At 38.5% G+C, this 27,110-nt stretch overlaps 2 protein-coding genes and 2 long non-coding RNA genes across 12 annotated transcripts in view; 1 reads left to right on the top strand and 3 right to left on the bottom strand.

Moving 5' to 3' along the window:
- The first annotated feature begins 727 nt into the window (after positions 1–727).
- Positions 728–3,894, top strand: LOC144074590 (uncharacterized). The gene is made up of 3 exons (XR_013300326.1): positions 728–864; positions 2,557–2,706; positions 2,934–3,894. It is a non-coding gene; the product is annotated as an uncharacterized LOC144074590 (long non-coding RNA).
- LOC144074589 (uncharacterized) lies at positions 2,495–4,801 on the bottom strand. The gene is made up of 3 exons (XR_013300325.1): positions 4,243–4,801; positions 2,962–3,065; positions 2,495–2,691 (listed from the first exon to the last, which is right to left on the bottom strand). It is a non-coding gene; the product is annotated as an uncharacterized LOC144074589 (long non-coding RNA).
- A 249-nt stretch (positions 4,802–5,050) lies between these two features.
- tmc2b (transmembrane channel-like 2b) lies at positions 5,051–15,122 on the bottom strand. Its single transcript, XM_077599912.1, has 20 exons — positions 14,360–15,122; positions 14,233–14,274; positions 13,092–13,506; positions 12,678–12,824; positions 12,039–12,129; positions 11,870–11,951; positions 11,693–11,799; positions 11,509–11,607; positions 10,682–10,824; positions 10,454–10,601; positions 9,523–9,717; positions 9,258–9,437; positions 8,420–8,578; positions 8,227–8,355; positions 6,895–6,962; positions 6,583–6,822; positions 6,362–6,487; positions 5,787–5,865; positions 5,579–5,708; positions 5,051–5,508 (listed from the first exon to the last, which is right to left on the bottom strand). Exons 1-20 carry the CDS (start codon positions 14,406–14,408, stop codon positions 5,303–5,305), a joined length of 2,835 nt encoding a protein of 944 aa, XP_077456038.1. The 5' UTR covers positions 14,409–15,122; the 3' UTR covers positions 5,051–5,302.
- Positions 15,123–15,280: 158 nt separating this feature from the next.
- Positions 15,281–27,110, bottom strand: part of tmc1 (transmembrane channel-like 1) — a 70,266-nt gene continuing 58,436 nt past the window's right edge. For 2 of the 9 annotated variants that reach the window (XM_077599903.1, XM_077599902.1), the window contains 19 exons: positions 26,574–26,729; positions 26,096–26,116; positions 25,540–25,972; positions 24,728–24,898; positions 24,561–24,651; positions 24,390–24,471; positions 24,209–24,315; positions 23,437–23,535; positions 22,980–23,122; positions 22,190–22,334; positions 21,918–22,112; positions 20,682–20,861; positions 20,468–20,617; positions 19,727–19,855; positions 19,592–19,659; positions 18,220–18,459; positions 18,020–18,145; positions 17,831–17,909; positions 16,977–17,128 (listed from right to left, as the gene is read on the bottom strand). In XM_077599903.1, the coding sequence (XP_077456029.1) occupies positions 17,051–17,128; positions 17,831–17,909; positions 18,020–18,145; positions 18,220–18,459; positions 19,592–19,659; positions 19,727–19,855; positions 20,468–20,617; positions 20,682–20,861; positions 21,918–22,112; positions 22,190–22,334; positions 22,980–23,122; positions 23,437–23,535; positions 24,209–24,315; positions 24,390–24,471; positions 24,561–24,651; positions 24,728–24,898; positions 25,540–25,972; positions 26,096–26,116; positions 26,574–26,729 (2,693 nt within the window). In that variant the 3' untranslated portion in view covers positions 16,977–17,050. Of the gene's footprint in view, positions 15,843–16,976; positions 17,129–17,830; positions 17,910–18,019; positions 18,146–18,219; positions 18,460–19,591; positions 19,660–19,726; positions 19,856–20,467; positions 20,618–20,681; positions 20,862–21,917; positions 22,113–22,189; positions 22,335–22,979; positions 23,123–23,436; positions 23,536–24,208; positions 24,316–24,389; positions 24,472–24,560; positions 24,652–24,727; positions 24,899–25,539; positions 25,973–26,095; positions 26,117–26,573; positions 26,730–27,110 lie in introns of those variants that run through there. The other 7 variants (XM_077599901.1, XM_077599905.1, XM_077599906.1 and 4 more) reach the window with 7 other exon arrangements.

Raw genomic sequence — 27,110 nt, 5'->3', positions numbered from 1 at the left:
GTGTATATATATTTATATATATGTAAATGTGTATATATATATTTATATATGTAAATGTGTGTATATATATTTATATATATGTATGTGTGTATATATATATTTATATATATGTAAATATGTGTGTATATAAATATCTATATATATGTAAATGTGTGTATATATATTTATATATATGTAAATGTGTGTATATATATTTATATATATGTAAATGTGTGTATATATATTTATATATATATGTGTGTGTGTATTTATACATATGTATATATATACTATATATATATATACTATATATATATATACTATATATATACTATATATATATATATATATATATATATATATATATATATATATATATAGTATATATATATATATAGTATATATATATATACATGCATATGATATGTTGTAATGAATTTACTCCAGGTGTGTGTTGTCATGGCAACAAACCCACGAGTTGACACTGAACAGAGGTGTGTTATCCCAACAAGCGTGATGAAGTCATCACCGGTCCCTGTGATGAACTCATAGGTTGAGTGACTGAGTTATCTCTTTGTTCACTGATAACACACAAGATGAAAAAAAGAAAACATTGTAAAATGGAATTGGATTTTGTTTGGGGGAGAAAAAGAGCAGTTATAAGAAAAATGCCTGAGAGTAAACCTAAAGTATGAACTTGACCAGGCGTAACTTGAGGACCATTTTGCCAACACACTTTTTGTTGTTCAGGCTACCACATGGCGAAACTGCATCTCCAGGGAGTCAATTATTTAATGAAAGAGAGTTTGGTTCCTGGCTCAGACGACCAGACCAGACCAGATCCTGCTTGTCGGATGAACTGCCTCATATCTGCTTGGAGAACAGGTAACCATTTTATTATATCATTTCTCAAATGTATGCATTAGTAGGTTATTAGAAATTGTAGATCAAGTCACAGAATAGAGAAATGCCTTCTATTAAACATTGAATACTGTCAAAGACAGCAGAAATGTGCTTACGCTACATTCTCATGTTATAATGACTCTTTAGAATCAATGTTCAAGAAGAGTAAAAATATTAAGAGGCATAATACCATCTATATTTGACCATTCTTGACTTTTTGAAGTGTAACAATGCATTTTTTATATAGTGACCATTGTTCACAATTGGAATTTTGACTTCATAGACTTTAAATAACTAGACAATAATATTAAAAATACCAACATATTTAAAGGTGGTGGAAGCAATGTTCCCTCTAATTTTTCGTTGGTCTGAGCAGAAAGTCAACCTCCCTGAGCGCACTGAGTACCAGTGTGAGCGACATCATCGGTACTCGGATGATTCGCCTAAAGACGTTTCGCCGACGGACGTTTGACAGACGGGCAGGTCGCCGAATAGACGTTCCGCCGAACGGAGGTTTCGCCGAAACGGGATTCGCGCGCTCGCCCCGCCCCCGGATCGTGTGTGTACAAGTTTTTCAACCTCGGCCTGGGGGCCATATACGGCCCGTTAGGATTTTTAATCCGGCCCGCCGCCGGTGTTGTCCAAATTATAGTAAAAATCAATGTTAGTCTACCATCAATGGCAGCCCGGGAATAAGCACTCTTGGGCGGGCAGATGTAGCAGAACCGAGCCGTAAAATGACAGCAATCGGGTCAAATCCATCCTAAAACAGCATTTAATGATTAAATACAAATACTGGAGCTCTTTGGACATTAGAACCGAGCCCAGGGAAGTGAATTCCTCGGTAAAATGTCGTGATGATATCGCGATGGAGGCAAAAAAACGTCTATATACGTCCATTCGCCAAACGGCTCAAAATGCTCTCAAATTCGGTCAAATCCAGCCGAAAACAGCGTTTAATGATTAAATACAAATACTGGAGCTCTTTGGACATTAGAACCGAGCCCAGGGAAGTGAATTCCTCGGTAAAATGTCGCGATGATGTCGCGATGGAGGCAAAAAAATGTCCATATACGTCCATTCGCCAAACGGCTCAAAATGCTCTCAAATTCGGTCAAATCCAGCTGAAAACAGCGTTTAATGATTAAATACAAATACTAGTATTTGTATTTAATCATTAAACGCTGTTTGAACGAACGTTCATTCGGAGACCTGTCCGTCTGTCAAACGTCCGTCGGCGAAACGTCTTTAGGCGAATCATCCGGTCACGACATCATCATTGCTCGCTATGGGCACACCAGTATCACACCTGCCACAAGCAGGTGCATGTCAATGTTCCCTCTAATTTTTCATGTAAAACATGCTGTAAAACACGAAAAACATAAGTGGACAGAGCTACTGCCACTGGCTGCCGCTTAAACGGCGCCATCATGAAGAAAGGGGTAAAAAAAAAAAAAAAAAAAAAAAAAAAAAAAAAAAAAAAAAAAAAAAAAAAAAAAAATCCGTTTTTTTTTTTTTTTACTGCGCGCCATAGGATTGCTGCTGCGCAGAGAAGACGAGAGTAGTGCGCAATTGCGCACGCGCGCAGCTTAGAGGGAACAGTGGGTGGAAGCCTCATGTACAGGACAGTTGTTTTTATGTATATAAAAATACCTTAATGTGTATTTTGTGCAGAAGACGCTGTTGCTTGAGCTACTGGACATCATCCACATTACATTTGTTTTTTCAAAATGTATGTGAACACTAACACCGGTTCCTTAACGTTGACCTTTCTGGGAAAGAAAGTAGGACGACATAATTCGGTGGCGCCTGTGGGGAAGAAATGTGAGTATTAAACAGCAAAAAATCATCAGTGTGTTTGTGACATTTGCATTACATTACATGCATTACTGTACTAAAAAAGATCCCCTATCACGTATTTTATTCTTACAAAATATTTACGTTTAAGTCTTTCACTGCTAAACAACCATTCCATTGCCATTGGCTAGCATCGAGTGATCGTGTTTCGCTGCTATTGAGTTGATATTCAAATTTAAATCATATTTTACCAGGCGCCTGGCAGGGAAACAGACTACCCACCCTCCAAGACGAATCCAAATTTCCCCCCAAGCTCAGAATGGTCCCCGTGGCCACAGATGTCGAGGATCTCCCCGGAAGTGTGCCAGCGTTTGCAGATGAGACGTCTGTACAAAGAACGACGCAAAAGGTCAAAAACTCGAAAACAGCCATCAAACTAGACAATCACAATTAGGGATTTCTTCCAAAAATGTGCAATTTTATTGTCCAATTCTTCCAACACCATCAAAAATAAACCGTAGCAGGTATTAAAATGATAATATTCACAGATTTGATCGACCAAATGACATTTGTGAAAAAACTATTAGATATTATTGTATAGTACTACTCTATGCTATAAATGTCATCCTGGTAATGTGATTTCCCATTCTTGCTCCTTCTTAAAGATTCACATTTTTTGTGAGAGACCCTTAAAGATTTTATTGTGATTAAGGGCTGTGTGTACCGATAAATATGTGACTTGACTTCCCTCCCATTTATTGAATTCCCAATCAGAGACAATGTAAAGGGTGAATAGAGTTAGTTTCTGTGTCTACAGCCTTAGGTTCCAGCTTTCATTAACATGACTACTGGATGACTGTACACACACAGACACACACAGACAAGAAATGCAGTACCGCCCCTTACAATGAAAACAGTTGCAACACTGGAATGACTGATGAAAATGTTGTGTCATGCTAAAGATTGGCTAATCACTTCGAGAATATGTGCAATATATGATTTTCCTGAGTCTGCTATCCTATTTCTTATTGCATAATTGTTGTGAATTCAGGCCCAATAAGACTTTAGTCATTTCTTACCTAAGCCGCAGCATGTATTTTCAACATAAATTCTAAATCGGTCCATAATTTTGAATCTACAGTAATACCTCGTTTATCGCGGTTGATACGTTCCAAGACCTGCCGCGATAGCTGGATAACCGTGATGTAGGGACTATGTTTTTATGGTGTCAATTTAATATTATTTGGACTTTTAAACCCTTCTGTGTACAATTATTTAACTCCTGGAGGTAGACACTCCCCTCTAGTAGCCAGTGAAATAATCACCAATTGCCTTTTTTGACCCCCATTTTACGTTTGCATTATTGTTCCTCCACTATCAACTTTTCATATATATATTTGGCAGATACAATCCACAATAGTTGATCTGCAAAAGCACATAAGAGTATTTTATTTGGAAAATAGAGACTTCACTTATTTATTCTGTACTTGTTATGGTCTGTGTTTTATCACCGGCTAGGAGTGCATGCAAACAATGGAAAGTTGTGTTCTCATTGCTACTCACATGGCCAACCCGATGCTGCTGGTGTGATCCCGTCTGGCATCTGATCTCGGCGCTGATTTCATGCGAGTGGCCACAGTTTCCTTCTCAAAACAAGGCCACAAAATGAGTATACATTAGAAGACAGCGGTGTAAGGCCATGAGTGTGTAATTGTGCCAGTGCACAAACAAAAGCAAAATGTAGACATCATGAGACGGGATCAAATATCATTACGGGAACACTGAGAGGAATGCTGGACGTCTACCAAGAGAACATCGATAAGTGTTAGCAGGCAAACTTATCTCTACTGGTAGGAGTAGTTTGTCTTGTAATGAGATGGCTGTTTGCAAATAAAAGGGAAACTGTTGGATTTATGAGTGATTCAAGTACGTTACTGGTTGTGTAAATTCACGTTCTTGTACGTGATGAAGAGATTTTTCCTGTTCCTGTGTTACACGGCTCAGAAAGAACATCAATTCTGGAGTATAAATACATAGAGGCGGGGTTTGTGCTTTTCCAGTAAACTACAGCGCTCTCTAGTGGAAATGAGTAGAATAGCAGCAAGATTCTCCAGTAGCTTCACTCCCGTAGATATGGATATTGATGTTTTTACTTTACTCAGACATTTTAAACACTTAATGGTAAGCATTCGGGTATATTCATGTCATTTCATACCTGTGGGAATCATGAACATTTCATTAGAAGAATTCAAATATTTCACTCAATATTCTGATATGAAATTTTTCCATATTTCTTTTTTCAAGAATTGGCGTGCTATTAACAAAAGAAAAAAATGACAAAAACACTTATTTGTCTTTCCCATCGCTTAAAAATAATTAAAAGGTCATTTATAATAAATGTGGTGGAAAAATGAACATCTATGAAGGGATGATACCACCAAAAATAAAATAGAAAAGTAAATACATTAGGCGAGTGAAATATACTGTACATTGCAATAAGCAAGTAGAAAGCAACTTACCAGAACCAATACGTTAATACATATAAAAAATAGAAATACATTTCCAATGTATACTATTTACACTGATTTCCAGAAGAAATCCTAAAATAATTGGCTTTGGATTTCTACTCCAACTGTCTTGGGGGTCTGCCCCGGCCTCGCCCCCTGCCTGGTCCAGGTTGAGGTCCCCGAACGTTTCCGGGAGGCGGACCTCTCCGTCCAGGGGGCCTGGTCACCGCCCCCCTGGGATTGGAAGCAGCCAATGACGCGTCTTTCCCGTTGGCTGCTGGCTTTAATTTTGGAGACTTGCTGCCCTTCTCAATGACAACTTCTGAAAAGTTGAATGGAGATAAATAGAATTGAAATATATTAATAAAGTATATTATTGTGTATGTGTGTACCAGGTGGGTTGAGATCTTCATCAGTCTGAGCTGGTATCAAGGATTTATCTGGCAGCAAGTCCTCCAAGTCCTTCATGACTTGATTGGTACTGTCCTTGTTGTTCCTGCGATTCTTTTCCTCATCTCTGGCCTAGTGGTTTGAGCAAATCATGCTTATTTCAGCTAAAAAATGAACAAATTGTAGCATTCAGAGATGGCGAATACTCACCATTTGCATCTTCTTTTTAAGGTCTACGTTGGCTTGTTGATATCCTTTTGACACGGCGTTAAGATAATAGAGGGCGAGCCTAGAATGGCGTGCCGTGCACAAACATGGAAGAGAGTATGTGTATGTGTCAGTAAAATGTTTTTGTTTGGTTGAAAGATAGTGTTAAATTTAAACACAGACTTTGGTCGCAGAGTTGCATTGATTAGGCACTTCTTTGCAATTACAGCTTTAGTTTTGAAGTTGTAATTTAAAACAACCCAACAACTTTTATTTCTATTACTGTACGACTCTTTTGAGGTCTTCTTAAATGTCTCGTGAGCTTATTGGAAACAGATAAGAAAATATTTTCAGAAGCGAAATTAAATAAAATGCACACAAATAAAAAAACAGCACGACTAGATAAACTCCGCCTCATAAAGTGGTCCATTGTTTTTGTTTTTATAGGTATTGTTGCTATTTCCAACACTTTGTCAACCACTAACCCGCACATTAATCATTATTATCGTCTAATTTTTGCATAGTCCAGTTGATTGACAGACCGCCCCCAAAAATGACGATATTCAATTTGTACTTACACCATCAAAAGCACAGCAGGCATGATCAGCCCAGGATTGGTCGCATAAGTGAATATATTCCCAATGAAGGCGGGAAGATCCTGGTCTACGGTTTCCATGACGACATCGTACATCTTCACTTGGCCGCTGCGAGTCAAATAAGACCAGGGTCATGTGATTTTGACCTTTGGAAGAAAAAAATATTCCTCGGCTCTGTCAACACCGTAAACAACATTTCTTACCTAAAAGGTCCGCAGTCAAACGAGGGTGACAGAGTCATGATGGTGTAGACCACCGGCAGGAGGCTGAGAAAGAGCACGAGAAGTAGGAGCCCCATGTAGAAGTTATTGGAGCGCGAGGCCTTGAAGACCCGCTCGTGAGGAACGTTACAGGCCATCACCGCCCAACACTGGTAGTACATCGAACACAGGAGACGCAATACGTTGAGACCCACCAGCCCCGGAGCGTAAAATGCCCCCATCCTAGGGAGAAAAATCAGGGTCGGCAAAAAGAAACCACTACCAGGTTATTCCCATAAAACGTCCTGCATTCACCATATCATTCCTTGATTGAAGACGAGGCCCAGGACGTTGCCGCTGATGTCAAACTCGCCGTAAGAAGGCTGGCGTGAACACAAGGCAATGGCGAGGATTTCAATATACGCTAATCCAGGGGTGTCAAACTAGGGTTGGTTCGCGGGCCGCATTAACGTCAACGCCATTTCATGTGGGCCGGACCATTCTAGATATAATATTTAGATTTTTTTTTAAAATTGGATTAAAAGAACTGGATCAAAAGCTCTGAATATTCAGTTTTTTATAGATCTAAAACTATGTTTATTTGAGCTTTTTTTTCTTAGTAATGGAAAATGTCTTTTAATATTTTTTTTAAAATTTCAAACGGAAACTAAATATTTTTTTTAAAGTGGAAAATGGAAAATATTTGTATATTTATTTTTAGATTTTACAAAATGCTTTTTGAACTAAAAACACAAGAAAAAATATTGGATTAAAAAATTGCAATGATTGATTTTAAAAAGGGGTAAATCAGGAAATGTAATGTACATCTATCATCATTTGAATTTGATCCTAAAATAGAAACTCATGATTTATTTTCTCGGGCCGCACAAAATGATACAGGGAGCCAGATTTGGCCCCCGGGCCGGCACTTTGACACCTGTGTGCTAATCCCTCCAATAGCGCGGCTAATGTAGACCAAACATGGCCGCGAAAATTGAAAAATCGCCAAGTAGGATCACCCCCATTATGACTACCACAATACATGTTTTCGCGCCTATACACAATTACAAGTACAATATTAAAGTGTATATTTATTAAATATTACAGCTATATCTATACATACAGCAATAGCAATGTGCAATATTTTAGAATTACCTTGCACGGACGTGACCTTTTAAATGACTTATTTATGTTTTTACTGGGAAACACGCACTTTGTGGAGTAGCACCACCAATTTCGTTATACGCAGCTGTTGTATAATGACAATTTTGGATTTTTGATTGATTATAAGCATGTCAAAAGACTGTAATGTATTAATATCTAAATATAAAGTATATATTTAAAAATGTAACTACTTTAAACACTGCACTCACAGTGAAAATAGTTCCCAAAAAACAGGTTAATGGTCGTTTTAGTCTAAGTCCTTTGTCTTCTTGTGACCATGGGTCTATTGTCCGCGATATTTGAGAGATTACTGCACTTTAAAAACGGCTCTGCGGCTGCAACTGTAATTAACTTAGGGATGATCAGTCTCGGCGGCACTTTAAGAGATATCGCGTAACACGATGCGATTGGCTCTCTGAGGCAGGAGCTTCAATAATACAGTAGCGGTACGTTGTTAACCTAATAAGAACTCCTCACACTTACAAATCCGGCCTCCAGGTCCCAACACCAGCAGTAGTTGAGGAAGCGGACAATGACAGCTCGCAGAAAATCCCCGATCAGGATGGTCAAGTAGTTGACTTGCATGTCAGACACGATCAGTTTGACAAATTCCTGGAAAGAAGAACACATTAAAAAAAGGATGAAGTGGTGCTACGGCGTTGTATTTTTTACTAACGATGCCAACTGCGGTCTCCCAGCACGGCCCCCTGATGACGTCGGCAGGGTGAATATCGGGAGGAGGCACGTCGGTGGTGTTGAAGTAGATGCTGTAATTCCTGGTGTACTCGTTCAAAGACCACTCCGTGGCATTTTTGATCGCCTTTTCGCTCTCCAGCTAGAAAATCCAACGTACAAATTTAATGTATATATTTTACAACATTAAAGTAATGTCTTCAGTCTACACGTGTGGTTCAGTCAACTGTCAGTGAACGGTCTTGTTCTTATCAGATACAGACTTATTTCTTGCACATGGCCTCATTCTTATCATTCATTCGTATTTTAGAGTTCATTTATTCTTGGTTACACTATGGTTTTACTATTTTTTTAATGTACTAATGCAATTGGAGCAATTCTTTCAATTCTTTCTAAGTGGTATTATCAATTAGCAGTTAGCAAAATACCAATTCCCTTTACAAGTCACATTCGCCCAAGTGTAATTATTTATTGTTCTTTTATTGAACATCCATCATTTTTTTTGACCATTTTTTTTTAGATTTTTTTTTAAATTGCACAATACTGCATATTCTTTTTAAATTTGTCAGTTTCCCTCATACAGATCCCATTTCTTGCGGAAAATACAAATACTGTAAAACTTGGTGGCTAACAGATAGGCTAAAACACATGTCAAAGTGGCAGCCCGGGGGCCAAATCTGGCCCGCCGCATCATTTTGTGTGGCTCGGGAAAGTAAATCACGAGTGCCGACTTTCTGTTTTAGGATCAAATTAAAATGAAGAGTATAGACGACAAACAGTTTACAGGACAAAGAATGCGTTTTTTCCAAGCTCAGCCATACCTTTGCAGTGACCTCATCAAAAAGCGCAAAGAGGAAGGTGTAAAGGTTCCCCAGGAAGAGTGCGAAGATTCTTCCCAGTTGCCACTTGAGTGCGATTCGGGGGTGATAGTCCTCCAGTTCGGCGATGCTTTCAAAAAGAGGAGGACACACTAATCCCAGCAAGGACATGACAAACTCCACCTGACGGATGTCCACAGAGACACCGATTTTCATCCTGCCAAAAGCTGGCACGCCATCGGCAAGGCCATGCGCACGTTCTACCTGCCTCGTTCTTTTCGAACCAGGAGAGCTCGTCGTTATCCATGTCGGCAAATTCCTGGGAGCGCTTGACCACAAAATAAATGAGGTAGCCACTTCCTCCGAGGCTACACAGGATAAGAAAGTTGGCGAGGACCCTGAGGAAGCGGCGGAGATGGACGTTCTCATCCTTTTGGTTTTCCTGCTCATCCACAATGGATTCCTGCCAGACACATTGAGGTACACATGCTTTAAAACAGATGCTTTAAAACATCCCAATTTTTTTGGGGGGGGTACCGTATTTTCTTGCATATTAGCCGCCCCGCGTATAAGCCTTACCGTTAAAATTGCCTTAAAATTGTTGAATTTTACAATTTCTCTCGTATAAGTCGCCCCTTGATTCCCATTTTTCACCTCCATATTCATGGTTTTAATAGGGAGTACAAATGTGTTACTGTGAAGCGAAAATCTTAAGAAAAATCATCGCATTTGGTATTTCTGAGATACAGTTTGAATCAAAAGGATCATCTGCTGGATTGCACATTCCGAAAGGGTGTTGCCTGCACGTGGACAAATTCAAAAAGGAAGTCATGTGAGCGGTACAACCAGGAAGTGTGTCCGTAACGGACTAGTTTATCATCCTAGGTAAGATGTCGGCACCCTGAGCTAGCAATGACAGGCATAAGTGAGTTTTTTGACATTTTATGCAAGATGTTTTTTTCTTAAATTTCATTCCTAGACGTCAAAATAATAATAAATAAATAAATGTTGTTAAGTGTTTTATCCGTTTATCTTTTCTCCATTTTGAAAAGAAATGACCGTATCGGCCACATTGTCTTAGGTTATGGCATTTCGTACATAATTTGTGCGCGTATAAGCCGTACCCTTGATTCAGTCTTTTTTTTGCAACAAATACGGCGTATATGCGAGAAAATACGGTAATCGTACAATGCTCTCACCTTAAAGCTGGTGGTAATTGAGGCATACTTATTATCTGCTGTCTCTGGGTTTCCGATCAGGTAGTCCCAACTGGTAAACATCTTCCAGGAGAAGGTGAACTCTCCCTCTTCGGCGCCGTCGCCTCCTTCATTGGAGTTACGAGCCATGCTGAAGCCATGAAAAAATGAAAAGTCATTTTGATTCCGACGATGGCAGCCGAAAAGCGCATCAATTTCAAAATTTCCTACGTTCTGATGACAACCATCAAGCTGTATCCAAAGATGCCCACGCCGACCAGCAAGTACGACAGGGGGAGTCGGAATTGCAACACACCAATGGTCCGCTGATGGTTGTAGAATCCGTAGAATAAAAAAGAATATTTGCAGTAACCCTGTTGAATGGAAACATCCCAAAAAATGGGTCAATACAAATAAAAATGAGAAATGATGTTGACATGTGTGTAGCATTTTTTGGCCAATTATCAAAGTTAAAAACCCCACAAATGACAGAAACTAGACCCAAAAAGTGACTCAGCTCACAACTTATTTTAAGTTTTAGGTCAGGTTTGAGCTTGAGTTTGATTGATTTAATAAGGGATATCACATATTAATGAACATATATATATATATACCTATGTAATTATGTAAGATTGTAGTCGAGGGCTAATTTCCATCTTTAGTCCCTTGTGTAGGTTGAAGATAAACGATGACACATACTACACACACGTAGACCTAGCACAGTTTTAGACAGTGATGTGATGGCAATTTTGTTGGTCTAACAGCCAGGCTTTAAGATGATTGGCCAAGAGGTTCACGTATGTCAATTGGTATTGAGTTCCAGGCATGAAGAAAGAAGGTGCTTTGGCTAATTTAGCATTCTTTTTGAAGGGAACTACACAGTCACCTCTAGAGTCAGCCCTTGTTTTTCCATCTTTACTTGCTACCATATTTAAACACAGACTCACATAAAATGTCCTCAAGGAAACGCTCCATCATGAAATTTGTTGCACCATGTATTTGTTGATTACGCTCCCAAGAGTCGGATTTCCAAATTGAGATGAAACTCAAATCCTCACCCCAAAATCAAAGAGCACGGAAAAGTCCATGGCTTTGGCCTGCTCCTCTCGGGGAACCGTTTTCCTGGGAATGGAGCCGTACGGTAGACCCATCAGGATCTAATAATACACATAATAACTTTGGTCAGAGTGGATAAGAAAGATTAAAAAAGTATTAAATACCACATCAATTCAACCCTCATACCTCCGGCAGCACCACCAAGCCGAACATGAACCCGAAGAGAACCAGATTCAGTCCATACATCCACCTCAAGAATATAAAGTAGGACGCAACAGAGGACCCAAAATGACCTGTAAAATCAATAGTTCATTTATCAATTAAGCCAAAAGTTACGGAAAGGATTGTCACGGCGATACCAACTTTCGACATCCTTTATCTTCCTCTCCCACGGAATGCAGGCCGTTTTGAAGTTGTCGAAATCCCGTTTGAATTTGATGAATTTCTGGTCACGCAACAAACAATCCCATTCCGATTTCGTATGAATGAATTTGCGGTCGACGCCACAAACAAACACATTTTGTCAGATTACCTTGGTCATCATGACCTTGAAGGCGTAGAGTTTCCTGCCCTTGCCTTTCCCGAGAGCTCCTTCGAACTTTTCGATAAACTCCTGCGCTTCCCTAGTGGACAAGCGCAAAGACCAATGGTTAGAAACAGATCCCGAGCAATTAGCGAGTGCACTGAGATGGAAGGGATGAGTTACTGATAGATGCGGCTTTGTGCGTGGTAACAGTAGCCGCGATGACCGTAACGGGTCAGAAAGCGCAACACGGCGGACACCCGACTGTGTCAAGTTCCTGAAAAAGTTACAACTCACCTAGCAGTATCTTGTTCCTCTTTCGTGAGCTTACTTACATTCATCTATACTTTCACACATTGTCAATATATTCAATTGTGTCAACAATTGTAAAGAAAAAACCACTAAGACTTGTCTTCGATTTGGAGGCGGATGAAGAGCTTTGTAAAGTTTCAGGAGGGAAGTTTAAACAGAGTGGAGTAGCTTTAATATGCACAGTCGTCATCACATGTACAAGACATACGTGATGGTAAGCCTTAAATCAAAGTGAAATGAAAATGGTGATAGCTAAATGAACTGTCTTTGAAAAGTGGAATTGATGGGAGTAAAACATGAAGTGCTGTTTTTTTTAGGGGGATTTGCATTGTTTACTTGAGCAAGACGAGTCTCCTCTTCATACGCCACGGTTTATTCCGTAAAGTGGCGATGAGTTTCTTCTTCTCCTCCACTTCTTCCTTCAGGGCGGCCATCTCTCCTTCCGACAAAGATTCGTCATCAGAATCAGAGGAGGACGAAGAACTAACGGAGGGAAAAAGCAGATATGTGCTACGCCTTTTTCGCAGCGTTCGTGACATCAAAAAATTCTTAAAATACATTTTAAGGGCCCAAAAAGCTTTGATTGCGATCCTTTTTTTAAACAAATCAACGTGAAAGGATTTCAAGTTGCTCTCGACACCCAACAGGGATTTTTGTTTTTAGCATTTTCTCTTAAATGTAGCTTTAAAAAAAGCGCGATAATGTCAGCTGGTACTGAAATTTGAGAGAATCTCTCAGAGAATACTGCACCTGCTCAACTTCCCCTTCTTCTTTTTGTCCTTTTGGCCACTTTTATCATTCCCTTTTTTGCCTTTAGCATTTCCCTTCTTCTCCGCACTTTTCTCTGCTTTGTCCTTTTTGGAGACGGTCTTCCCTGGCCTTTTCTTCCTCTGGCCATCCTCTTCCTCTTGGCTTTCGTCCTCGCTGTCCTCCTTCGCCGCTTTTTTCTTTCTGGAAACCTTAGAGCTTTTGCTTTTCATGCTCCTGCCGTCGTCTTCGTCCTCGTCTTGGTGGATGTCGCGACGTTGCGCTTTTTTCTTTCGTCCTCGCTTCCGCGGTGCATCATCTTCTTCATCGTCCTCCTCGTCTTCGTCTTCGTTACTGTAATGCTTGGGTTTACGCTGAGGATGGGCTCTTCTGTTTTTCGTTCGTCTCCTTGCTTCTTCTGGAAAAACAATCAAAAAAATAATAATATAAGAAAAAAATAATATAAAAAAATATCAATCGATATCGATAATAATTTGAAACTTCCAAATTCTGTGAATAAGTAAATAAATGACTTTCCTCCTTATTCAAATATGAATGTACAGTAATCCCTCGATTATCGTGGCTGGACTACATCGCGTTTTTTTTTTGCTGGGGGAAAATTTTTAGTTAATTTTTTTTGGGTGAGTTCATAAAAATATGAAAATCCACGCTGAAATTCACAAGCGGAAGCCACTTGGGACAATTATTTTTTCATTTATCAGAAACCAAGAACAAACATCAAAGTAATAATAAAATAGCGAACAACTGACCAAATAGGCAACTGTTAATGTAACATATTAACAGTTTTCTAGCTATAGCCAAATTAAAAATGCAACATAACAAACCGTTAGAGTGAAAAAAAGACAAAAGTCCCAGAACCAGTCAAACTACAAAACAAGTGCGACTTTAAATCCGGAAAATACGGTATTTAATAAATATAGCGATGATTCTTACAACCTATGTTGCATAAGGACAAATCTACAGTTAAACTTTATTCGTATAACGTTGCGACAAGAAACACTGTACTGCTGCTCTTTAAATACTCAAATTTGCTCGGCACCAATTTGGTGCCCAAATGAGGTCAAGGTGAATTTTTTTTTTTTAAATGACAATAGTGTGTAAAGTCAAAGTCAAAGTAACTGACCTTCACTTCCACTGTCAACTACAGCATCCACCTCCATGCCAACTGGAACAAAAATAGATACATAAATCATCTCTGAGGTTTGCAACATGGAGTGTGTTATTAGTTTTTTGAAACAAAAACTTCTCACCATCTTCAACATCAATGGCGGTGGAATCATTCCTCTTTTTTTGAGGCATTTTGAGTCCCTCATGGATGGTGTCTTTGTCCTATTTTCTCCTCTCTCTTCTGTTCACTTCATTCAGACTGTGTGTCCTCCCCATCTAAAGGCAAGGCAATTTGCACGCAAACACACGCACGCACACCCGCCCCAGAAACTGGCCCACTGTTTGGACTCCTCCTTGACAACCATCAAAGACCCATCAGCGAGAAGCCGTAAGAAGACGAAAACCGAAGTGAGTCCAAGTAGAATTAAAAATGGGAGAAATGGTTTGTTTTTTGCTCTTATTGACCTGAAAGTGAGACGCCAAAGTAAATCTTGGATAAGTACAAAGAAAAATTGGACGACAGAAAACGTATGGGTTAAATGTTACTAATGGAGTACCTTTACATATTTTCATAACTAAAATCTTCAATAGCGAGTTCAATATCACACTCTTTTTAATAGAACATATATAAAATTGAGGAGTAAATAATGGACGACCAGAGGGGACAGAATGAAATAAATAAATACATGTTTAAATAGATATTAAAAGATGTCATATATTATTTTTATTCTAATTATAATATGATTTAATTATTACTCATATTCCAACTATTAACCATATAATTTGCATATATTTTGGCAGAATGCATCGGGAATTGAACCCTCGAATGCGGAACTGTGAGGCAAAAGTGGTAACCACTTTACCACCGTGCCGCAAACAGTGCAAGAAAAAAATGAAAAGATGACTCATCAAAAGAACTGGTATTTTAATGGCTTATTACCACATTTAATGCCACTTTTATCTCTTGAATTCCTATTTTAATCAATGCATGACACTTTGAAGTATTTATTGATTACATTCTGCCCCATTTGGTGCTTCGAAGTAAAAGTCATGCTGAGAAAATATGTTGTGACAAGCATGCTACAAGCTTTATTGTCAAATGTCAGATCAGTCCTTGTGAATAATTCAGTGAAACAAGAGATGTTAAGCCTTAACCCCAATAAGCAAGCTGTCACTGGAAGCTCCTCCTATGGGCCACATTCTTGCCAACTAGATCTCATGTTTATTTTGGACCCAAAAAGTGAACTTACTTGATGCTAGATGACATCTTTGGCCGTCAATGGCACTGAAAGATGAGCAACCACAGCGAGTTTAAGCCAATTGGACATCCATCATTGTCAATAGCAAGCTAGCATACCTGTCAACTTATACGTATTACCCGCATTTTATGTTTTTTTGATCTTTTCAAATTGTATATGCCGTATAACAACTTTTATATGGGATTTTTAGGGTACCTACAGGTCACCTCCTTTAAATTTTGCATCACTTCCTACTGATTTTGAAGGGCTTTCCTTCCGGGATGCTTCTTGTTCTTTTGTCATTTCCCGCTGAATCTCCGTAAAATCAGTGTAAAGGCGCAACAATGGCTTCTTCTCCCCTTCATCAATATTGAGGACATTGAGATGTCTGTTGTCGTACAGAGAAAGTTAAGATATCAGATGGTAGATCAGTTTCCTGGCACGGCCACGGATGTGGAATTGTGTACTTGGCTTCAATCCATACGCGTATCAAGTCCTGCTTGTGTGTGTGTGTGTTTGTGTGTGTCTTATCGCATTTCTCAGGCTTGGTCAAATCGTGTAGTTGACAAGCGTTTGCCGTGTTCAGGAGGCATTCAAGACAGGTGCTTCTCAAATAACTCTGGTAACTCCAAATACTAGATGTTCACTTGCCGTGAATTCCAGATAGCTACATGTAAGTCAACACCTGATTAATTCTATAAATGATTAAAATATAGATGATTATTTTTCTTATTAACTGACCCTTTGATGCTAAAAACCACTGATGAATTGACAGCAAACTAAATTCTCCTTGGAACAAAAAGTCTGCAAAATTTTCAATGTCATAAACTTGTATCATATGTATATATTCAGGTTTTTTTTAATCAATTGATGTATCAAATTTGATACTTTTTGATCATATAGAAAAAACATGTTTTAATGTATGGCATGCACTATATGAATTAGTATATAGCAAAAAATTGAATGCAAAATAAAGGGAATACATAAAAATAGTAGTGAAACATTGAAATGAAATGATAAATTATATATTCATTTGCCCATTTTTAGCTGGGACAATTTTAATATGTCAAATTTTTAAAAAAACAGAAGCAGTGCAGTAATCCCTCGAATATCGCGGCTTCACTACATCGCAGATTTTTTTCTAGTGTAATTTCTTTTCTTATTAAATATTTTTTGAAAGTTCATAAAAATGTGAAAATCCACGCTGAAACTCGCAAGCGGAAGCCACTCCCCTGTCCTCCACTTGCTACTAGAAAATAATTATATATATATATATATATATATATATATATATATATATATATATATATATATATATATATATATATATATATATATATATATATATATATATATATATATATTGTTTTCTTTTAAATAGGGGTGACCCTACTTCGCGGTTTTTCATTTATCTGGTCTACATTAACCGCGATAATCGAGGGATTACTGTAATGGAGTTAATGTATTGTACATTATTTTAATGTCTGACTTTTGTGTTGAGTAGACCCACCAAGTACAAAAGTCTGAAAAAATATCCCCCCAAAATTATGTAGTTTTTCATATAGCCACACTCACTCAGTTTGTGTGCTGCCTCAGTTACTTCGTCTCATCACTTTGCTGTGGGAAACCCGGCAGTGCCGTTTGCTTGTTCTTTCTCTTGCTCTCTTCGTTTTGCTTAAAACAGAAAGACAGCCATTTAAAAAAAAATCATAAACCAAGAACAAACATTGTACATTAAAGCATAGTAGTAAAACAGGAAACAACAGAAAAAAGTCTTCCCGTACAAAAGTTGTTATACGGCGTACACCATTTGAAACACAGGTGTCAAAGTGGCGGCCTGGGGGCCAAATCTGGCCCGCTGCATCATTTTGTGCGGCCCGAGAAAGTAAATCATGAGTTTCTATTTTAGGATCAAATTCAAATGATGATAAATGTACATTTACTGATTTTCCCCCTTTTAAAATCAATCACTGCAATTTTTAATCCAATTTTTCTTTCTTTTGTGTTTTTAGTTCAAAAAGCATTTTGTAAAATCTAAAAATAAATATACAAATATTTTCCGTTTTCCAGTTTAAAAAATATTTTGTTTCCATTTGAAATAAAAAACATGATTAAAAGACATTTTCCAATACTAAGAAAAAAAAGCTCAAATAAACATTGTTTTAGATCTATAAAAACGGACTATTTAGGGCTTTTGATCCAGTTCTTTTAATCCAATTTAGAAAAATCTAAAAAAAATCTAGATATTAGATCTTAAATGGCCCCATATGAAATGGCATTGACGTTAATGTGGCCCGCGAATCAACTGTTTGATTTGAAATGATCAAAAACGTATAAAATACAGGAAAAACTTATAAGTTGACAGGTATGTATTACCATCTGTAATTTCTTCTTGAGCTCAAGGTTTGCTTCTTTGTAACTTTTTGAAGTAGACTGCAGGTAATAGATGGTTAACCTATAAAATGGAAGCGGAAATATTGAACTTTTCATCCAGCTAAACGTTTAAATCAGAAAACCAAATGACCAAGATGGACATTAATAAACATTAACATCAGTTAAACTCACACCATCAATAACATGAAGGGTAAAACCAGTCCAGGATTGGAAGCGTAACGGAACACTTTCCCAAACCAGGCGGGAAAGTCTGACTCGACAGTCTCGTGAATGACATCGTACATACGATTCTTTCCGCTGAAATGAATAAAAATAAAAATAGCAGCAACAAATCAAAATGTTCTCTCCGTATTCCCCATGGAATCGGTTACCTGAAGGGTCCGCAATCGAAAGATGGAGGGATGGTGACCACGGTGTACATAGCCGGCAGCGTGGACAGGAATAGGATGACCAGCAACATGGCCATGTAGAAATTATTGGAGCGCGAGGCCTTAAAGACTCTTTCCTGCGGCACGTTGCAGCACATGACGGCCCAACACTGGAGGTACATGGACACGTGGAGTCTGAGGACGTTCAGGGCGGGCAGGCAAGGAGCGTAGAAAGAACCCATCCTAGGACGAAGAGGCGGAATTTAAGGGGGGTGGCGTGCCCGAGTGGACAGGATAGATCACATGTGTCAAAGTGGCGGCCCGGGGGCCAAATCTGGCCCACCGCATCATTTTGTGTGGCCCGGGAAAGTAAATCATGAGTGCCGACTTTCTGTTTTAGGATGAAATTAAAATGAAGAGTATAGATGTATATTACATTTCCTGATTTTCCCCCTTTTATATCAATAATTGTAATTTTTTAATCCATTTTTTAGTGTCTTTAGTTCAAAAAACATTTTGTAAAATCTAAAAATATATAAAAAAGCTAATATAAACATTGTTTTAGATTTATAAAAAAAAAAATAATATTCAGGGCTTTTAATCCATTTATAAAAAAAATCTAAATATTCTACCTAAAATGGTCCGGCCCACGTGAATTCAAATTGACGTTAAAGCGGCCCGCGAACCAACCCGAGTCTGACACCCTTGGAATAGATGATGTGATACTTGCATACCTGGCAACGTATACGTTTTTCCCGTATTTAAAAAAAAAAAAAATTTATCATTTCAAATTGTATACGCCGTATAGCGACTTTTGTACGTGTTTTTTTTTAAGTAAGCTTCTCCCAAACTGATCTGGTTTACCCATTTTGGCTCCAATCCGGGTCGTCCCGGTCACCGGTAGCAGACAAAAACGTAATCGACAACTGCTAATATTGTCATGCTTTTAGCATGATATGCGGGTCAGTCACTTCCGTCCTTTTCACTATATAAATATATAGCGCGTCAGCAAGCAATGTACCCAGACATTCAAGCTGTCAGTGTCATACAGCGACATCTAAAGAATTTTGAATTTAGTGCATACAAAAGGCGCACCAACTGATTGGGCACCCCGTCCACTTTAGAGAAAATGTTAGACTTTTAAGTGCACCCTGTGTGAGTAAATATGTAAAATATATAAATATATTTTGTAAATGATCAAAAAAATTACAAAAATTATTATCACTGACAACGAAAGAAGTCCAATTCATTCTAGACATCCTGTCCATTTTGACTGGGAGGGCCCAAAAAACGAACGCAAGTAAGTCAACTTTTTGGGCGAAAAAAATAAAGTGGTCCGGCCCACAAACTGAGGTTAGCACACACGGTCTCCTACCATATCATTCCTTGATTGAAGATCAAGCCAAGGACATTTCCGCTCACATCAAACTCCGAGTACGACGGCTTTCAGAAAGCACAGAGAAAAAATAAGACGCCTTTGAAGACGTTTTAAGAGGCAGTTGGGACTTACAAATCCGGCCTCCAAATCCCAGCACCAGCAGGAGTTGAGAAACCGAACCAGGACGGCTCTCAGAAAATCGCCGATGAGCAGCGTGGCGTAGGTTGTCATGGTGTCAGATACGATGAGACGTACAAACTCCTGCAAAATTGCTGCAAATTCACCTTGGGGACTGACAATTTTGCAAAAATATGCTCAGAGCTGGGTAATAACATATGACATTTACTCCATTACATTTACATAATTAACATTTTGAGAAAAATTTACTAAGAGTAGCTTTCCTTAAGAGCTTGCGTGGCTTTTCTCCGGGTAATCCAGTTTCCTCCTACAACTCCACAAACAACTCACCTAGCCGGGACGTGACTTTTTATACTTTTATAGTACTACGTATTTATGTTTATATAAATAATAATAATAATAATAATAATAAATAAATAAATAAAGGCTTTTTGAATTGAATTTGAAGCTCGGCTAATTCTATGCTAAATTGCCTATAGGTATGAATGTGAGCGTGAATGGATGTTCTTTGTCTTCTTGTGCCCTGCGATTGGCTGACCACCGATTCAGGGTGGTTGGCTGTGATAGGCTCTAGCACCCCCCGCGACCCTTGTGAGGATAAGCGGTTCATAAAATGAATGAATGTTCAAAACAAATATCATTATAATATTACCCTGACTTGAGTGTTCTTTTCACCTAATATTTATATTATTTTTTTTGTATGACTACTTGATATTATTTTGTCCTCTGACTCACCTGTCCCACCATGGTCTCCCAACATGGTCCTCGGGGCACATCGGCCGGATGGACAGCAGGCAGCGCAGTAGTGTTTCCTGATTGGGTGCTGTTGTAAAAACTGGCTTCCCATAACGTGATATTAAACTGGACTATTTTTTCCTCCTCCCTCTGAAACGCATGATGCATCCTGAGGGTCCATTTTTTTTAACTTCATATCACTAAGCATACTGACTTTGAGGTTGATCTCATCCATGAGTGCAATGATGAAGGTGTAGAGGTTCCCCAAGAAGAGGGCAAAGATGCGCCCCAACTGCCACTGCAGGGCCACTCGGGGGTGATAGTTCTCCAGGGTGCTTATGATGTCGAACAACATGGGACAGAACATTCCCAGTAAGGACATGACCATATTCACCTGTGGAAAAAGAACAATCAGTTACAATCAGTCATGTGGACATCTGCAAATCTGCCTAAACCGTGGTTGATGACTTAAGCCAAATGAATAAGATTTATTTCGGAATTGTTGCTTCTTTGCGTTATTCTTATGGAACTGGAGAAAATGTATTTGGAAAAACATTAAATATTGTAACACCTGCATCAGAAATATCGTTTAAATTACGTATGTGCTGACAAGAAAACCGAAACAAAGCACCAGTAAAAAAAAATCCTAGTTTTAATATTATCAGATGGCAAATTATTAGATTTTCAATTGCTATGCTTCCACGTAGACCAGATGTGTCAAAGTAGCGGCCCGGGGGCCAAATCTGGCCCGCCGCATCATTTTGTGTGGCCCGGGAAAGTAAATCATGAGTGCCGACTTTCTGTTTTAGGATGAAATTAAAATGAAGAGTAGAGATGTATATTACATTTCCCAATTTCCCCCTTTTAAATCAATAATTGTAATATTTTAATCAATTTTTCTGTGTTTTTAGTTCAAAAATCATTTTGTAAAATCTAAAAATATATTTAAAAAAGGTAAAATAAACATTGTTTTAGATCTGTAAAAAACTGAATACTCAGGGCTTTTAATCCAGTTCTTTTAATCCATTTATTTTTAAAAATCTAAATATTATATATCTAAAATGGTCCGGCCCACATAAAATCAAGTTGACGTTAAAGCGGCCAGCGAACCAACCCGAGTCTGACACCCTTGACATAGACCATAAATGTGAGATTTTTATCCTTCAGTAGCCACCCAAGATTGAGTTGGAGTTACCTTTGATTATATCCTTGGTTTCAACTATGCAGAGGCAAACCACGACAAAATTATTTTTTTTGCAATTTCAATCGTTGTGAGTCTTGATCATTTTCTTTTCAATACTCTGACAAGATTTTATCTTTTAATTAGTCTGTAAATACTCGTGAGAGGGGGACTTTAATGCTGTAATGTGTGTGTCCACTGTGTAATGTTTTCTTTCCAAACAAAGCAAATAAAATAAAAACGTAGAGCAATACAAACGTTGATTCGTACCTCATTCCTCTCCCACCAGGTATGATTTTCCAGTCCTTCCAGGGCAAACTTCTGAGAGCGCCGCACGACAAAATAAATAAGGTATCCACTTCCAGCGAGGCAGCACAAGACCAGAAAATTGGCCAGCACTCGCAAAAAGCGGGTCAGGTGGATGTTGTCATCCTTACAGCTTTCTTGCTCTTCCAAAATGGCCTCCTAAAGAAGGATATTGGAGAATGTCGTTTGGTCATCAACGTGGCGTTATTTAAATGTCAATACATATCTGCTTGCACCTTGAAGCTGGTGGTGACGGAGGCAAACTTATTGTCTGCCGTTTCGGCGTTCCCTATCAGGTAGTCCCAACTTGTGAACATTTTCCAGCTGAAATTGAAGCTGTTGTCATCCCCGAGACCAGTTTCGTTGGAATTGCAGGCCATCCTTTCAAGGGAGACAAAACGCATTCATTCCACTCGTCACAGGCGTAAGCGGTGCACCGTTTATACCAACGGTGTCAAAGTGGTGGCCCGGGGGCCAAATCTGGCCCCCCTGCATCATTTTGCGCGGCCCGAGAAAGTAAATGATGAGTGCCGACTTTCTATCTTAGGATCAAATTTAAATGAAGATTATAGATGTATATTATATTTCCTGATTTCCCCCCTTTTTAAATCAATAATTGCAATTTTTAATCCAATTTTGTTATGTTTTTAGTTAAAAATATTTTAAAAAAGCTAAAATAAACATTGTTTTAGATCTATAACAAACGGAATATTCAGGGCTTTTAATCCAAAAATATTTTCTGTTTTCCACTTTAATATTGAGCATAATTTAAAAAAAAATTGCTTTTGAAATGAAAAACAAATCATTAAAAGCTGTTTTCCCTTACTCAGACAAAAAAGCTCAAATAAACATTGTTTTAGATCTCTAAAAAAAACTGAATATTTAGGGCTATTGATAAAAAAAAAAAAAATCTAAATATTATATCTAAAAATGGCCCAGCCCACATGAAATCGAGTTGACGTTAATGCGGCCCGCGAACCAACCCGACTTTGACACCCTTGTTTTATACGATGGGAATGGACTCACGTTCTAATGACCACCATGTAACTGTAGGCCACTGTTCCTACTCCCACCAGGAAATAAGACAGAGGCATTCGAAACTTGAGCCAACCAATGGCACGCTGATCATTGTAATAACCATAGAAGAGGACAGAGTACTGGGCGTAACCCTGTGGATGCATTTGTTTTTTTTTCTTAAACCATTTGAGTGTGTAAAAGTGATTACAGTAATCCCTCGAATATTGCTGCTTCAATTTTCGAGTCTTCACAGATTTTTTTTTCTGGGGGAATTTTTCTTTCTTTCTTTTAATTACATTTTTTGGTGTAAATTCATAAAAATGTGAAAATCCACGCTGAAACTCGCAAGTATATAAAACAAAATTGACCCTACTTCGCGTTTTTTTGTTAATCGCGGCCATGTCTGGTCTACATTAATCTGGTCTACGATAAACGAGGGATTACTGTACTACACAAGTGAACTCACCCCAAAGTCCCACAAGACAGCAAAGTCCATGGCGCCCCCTTCGTCAGCCCTTGGAACCGTCTTTCTTGGAATGCTGCCGTAGGGCCGTCCCATTAATGCCTGCCTTGCAGAAATAGTATGAACGATGACGTGAAACAAACATAAACACACATTTTGTCAAATTTCAAGTCCCGCTATCACCTCAAGGGGGAATTTTACAAGAACTCCATAATTTGGATTTCCATAAGCCACACGCCTAGTACTTCACAATTCTCAAATAAATTGGAAAAAAAGCTTTAGGAAAGAAGTAAGAAGAAGAAAAGAAGTTTTGATCTCATTTCAAAATCCGACTCACTTACCAAAAGTTATGTAACAGAAGGTAGTTTTTGTTGTTGTTACGTTGCAGTGATGGACAGTTTTTGGGTTGAAATTCTGCTGTTTTTAATCAAGGGACAAATTGTTATTACCTCTTGTGTAGAAAATTTCTCAGTGGCCAATTACCAGCCTATTTTCTTGTTTTGATCAATTTTTTTTAATGAAGACTGCTGTGACCAAGTGGCAAATAATGTTTCCAGGGACTCGTTTGAATTTGTATGATAAAAATCTGCCGTGAATGTTCTTTGAGACTCACTTTCAATCTCGGATTCCCACTCATCACCACACGATAAAGTCAACGAGTCTCGAAGACGGTTTTCCGTTGTGTCAAACTCCCTCTATGTCCCTTGGAAAAGATTCTAAAAATGAATTTGGTGTAAATACTGGTGATAGTGGGACTTTAAAAACAGAGACAAACCTCTGGGACCATGACCAGGCCGAAGGTGAGGCCGAACAAAATCATATTGATGCCGTACATCCATCTCAAGAAGATGAAGTAGGAGGCGACAGAAGAACCAAAGTGACCTAATGACGTACAACCATGCTCACTTTGAAACGTTTGGGCAGAGCCAAAGACACGTTTGTGACATTAAACTGACTTTCAATCTCTTTGATTTTCATTTCCCAGGGGATGCAAGCGGTTTTGAAGTTTTCAAAGTCCCGCAGAAACTTCATCCATTTCTGAAATTGAAAAGCATTCTAAAATTTGATTGAATCGGCAGCGTTTATTTGACAACTTGCCAAGTGAAAATTAAAGGAACTTTTCTTACCTTGGTCAACATGACTTTGTACGCGTAGAACTTTCTCCCTTTGCCTTTGCCCAAAGCCCCTTCGTAATTCTCCACAAACTCCTGCGACTCCCTGAAAGTAAGAAACTGACTTGAGTTCAGATGGACTACAATCTGGATAACGGTTTTAACGGCTCGGAGGAATTTACCGTAACGTCAATAGCTTCTTTTTCATGGACCAGGGCTTTCCACGCAGACTCTGGATCAGTTTCTTCCTCTCGTGCACTTCCTCTTGCAGCTCCTGCAGCTCCTCCGCCGTCAGGGACTCCAGCGTCGACTCGTCTTCGTTGCTTTCGTCCTCTCTCGTCTTTTGCTCTGAACTGAAATATGAAATGTTCTGTTGTTCAGGAAATTGTTGTGTGTTATGTCAAGCTATGTTATGCTACGTCATAAGATTACATGCTATGTTATGCTACGTCATAAGATTACATGCTATGTTATGCTATGTTGTGCTGTGTTGTGCTGTGTTGTGCTGTGTTGTGCTGTGTTGTGCTGTGTTGTGCTGTGTTGTGCTGTGTTGTGCTGTGTTGTGCTATGTTGTGCTATGTTGTGCTTAGTTGTGCTATGTTGTGCTATGTTGTGCTATGTTGTGCTATGTTGTGCATGTTGTGCTATGTTGTGCTATGTTATGCTATGTTGTGCTATGTTATGCTATGTTATGCTACGTCATGCTATGTTATGCTACGTCATGCTATGTTATGATATTCTATGCGATGTTATGTGATGTCCCAATGCTGATGTCTGCTTTTTTTTTCACGATAAGTTTGGCCAAAATTGAGGGCAGATTTTTTCATCTCGTAAAACTAATATATATGCAGTAAATGAGAATATTTTTAGTATGAAAGTGAGCCCTTGGATTGGGATTAGACGATACGATGCTATTTTATAGCATACTAAACTATACGTACTGTAGTCTACTTTATTATTTTTTTCCACAAAAGAAGTAGAAATGATTCAGTACCTTGTTTGGACAATTTGCTTGTTATTTTTTGTTTTAACTTTCTGTCCTTGGTCTTTTTCATCCTCATGTTTACAAATATTATCTTTGATCTCGACTTTTTTGGCATTTTCAAGTTTGTTTTTCCTCTTGACATCTTCCTCAGCAGCTTGCTCATGTGGCCTTTTTTTCTTCCTCTTCCTCTTTTTTGTTGTCTTTTCTTGATCTTCCTCCTCGATTCCCTGTGTGGTTTTATTTTTGGAACGGTTTCTTCTCCTCCTCCGGCCTCTTTCTTTCCTTTCTGATGTGTTTATCATCTCCTCGTGTGTCTCTCCTGCACGTGTTTTCCTTTTTTCATGCACTCTTTCAACATTTTGTTTCTTTTTTCTAATTTTCTTTTGCTCGCGTTCCTCTGTTTTTGTGAAAATATGATCATCATCCTCATCATTGTCATCATCTACAATATGAAAATATTTATTGCAGGGTAAAATTGTAGTTCACAAAAATGCTACAACAAAAAATGTTAACTTGTTTTTGTGATCAACATTTACAAGAAAGTTGAATAAAGTGGTGCATTTACCAGTTTTCAGTCCAACAGTAACTATAGGAGAGAATTAAAACAAAAATAAGATATATATATATATATATATATATACAGTCATACTTCTACTTACAAAATTAAATGGTTTCAGAACTTTTTTCTTGAAAATTTCGTAAGTAGAGGTGTACTTTATATGCAAATTCTCTAATTCGTTCCACGGTCCTCAAACAACTGCCAACTAAACCCTTTAAAATTGGTCAGTGTTGGAATTTTGTATGAAAAATGTTAAGAAACACACAAAAATGAGACTTAAAACAAGTACATAAAATTTTGATAAGAAATGTAACCAAAGATAATTTGTTGTTAGTTTCAATGCTTACTAATAAATATGGTTTCTTCCAACTTTCTGCACATAAGGGATAAAATACAAAATCTCAAATCTTTCATCCCACCTGAATGTTCTCCTTGTGCTGTGAAAACCCTACACTAAGCAGGAACTAGTTCAAAATGGACTTACCATCATCTGCAGTGGCGATCAGCTGTTCCCGAGGCATCTTCCTCTCGTGGTCCTCGACCTCTGAGTCCTGAGGTCCACCAGGGTCGGTCGGGTGGGATGAAAACTGACCCTGTATAGTTTTGTTCCTTGACGCCACCGCGCATGGAACACACTGCCCTGACGACAAAAAGCGAGTACATTTTGAAATAGAGAGGCAGAACCGTGATGAGTTCCTCGCATGACAAGTTCACTTTTTCCTCGCCACGCGTTGACCCAAAACACGGACAATGAAATCCTGGTAATCTTAGAGCCGTGTAATTTCACTGCCCATCAATTATTCACAAGAGTTATGACTGCCATTATGTGGTGTCATTGTGTGTGTCCGTAGGTGTGTACGTGACTTACCAGGTGAGGAGATGATGCATTGTGGGAGCAGAAGGTCAAGGGCATGGAGAGCAAAATGCTTTCCATCAAATGTCTGAGATGTTTCACCAATAAAATGGTCAAAAACACCAAAATCGCTTTGCCTTTTATTGCTTTGGCCGAAGATTGTGTTAA

The sequence above is a fragment of the Stigmatopora argus genome, chromosome 5, assembly GCF_051989625.1.
Source record: "Stigmatopora argus isolate UIUO_Sarg chromosome 5, RoL_Sarg_1.0, whole genome shotgun sequence".
Taxonomy (NCBI): Eukaryota; Metazoa; Chordata; class Actinopteri; order Syngnathiformes; family Syngnathidae; genus Stigmatopora; species Stigmatopora argus.
Note: the sequence above shows the minus strand (reverse complement) of the source record. Positions and strands in the feature narration are given on the sequence as shown.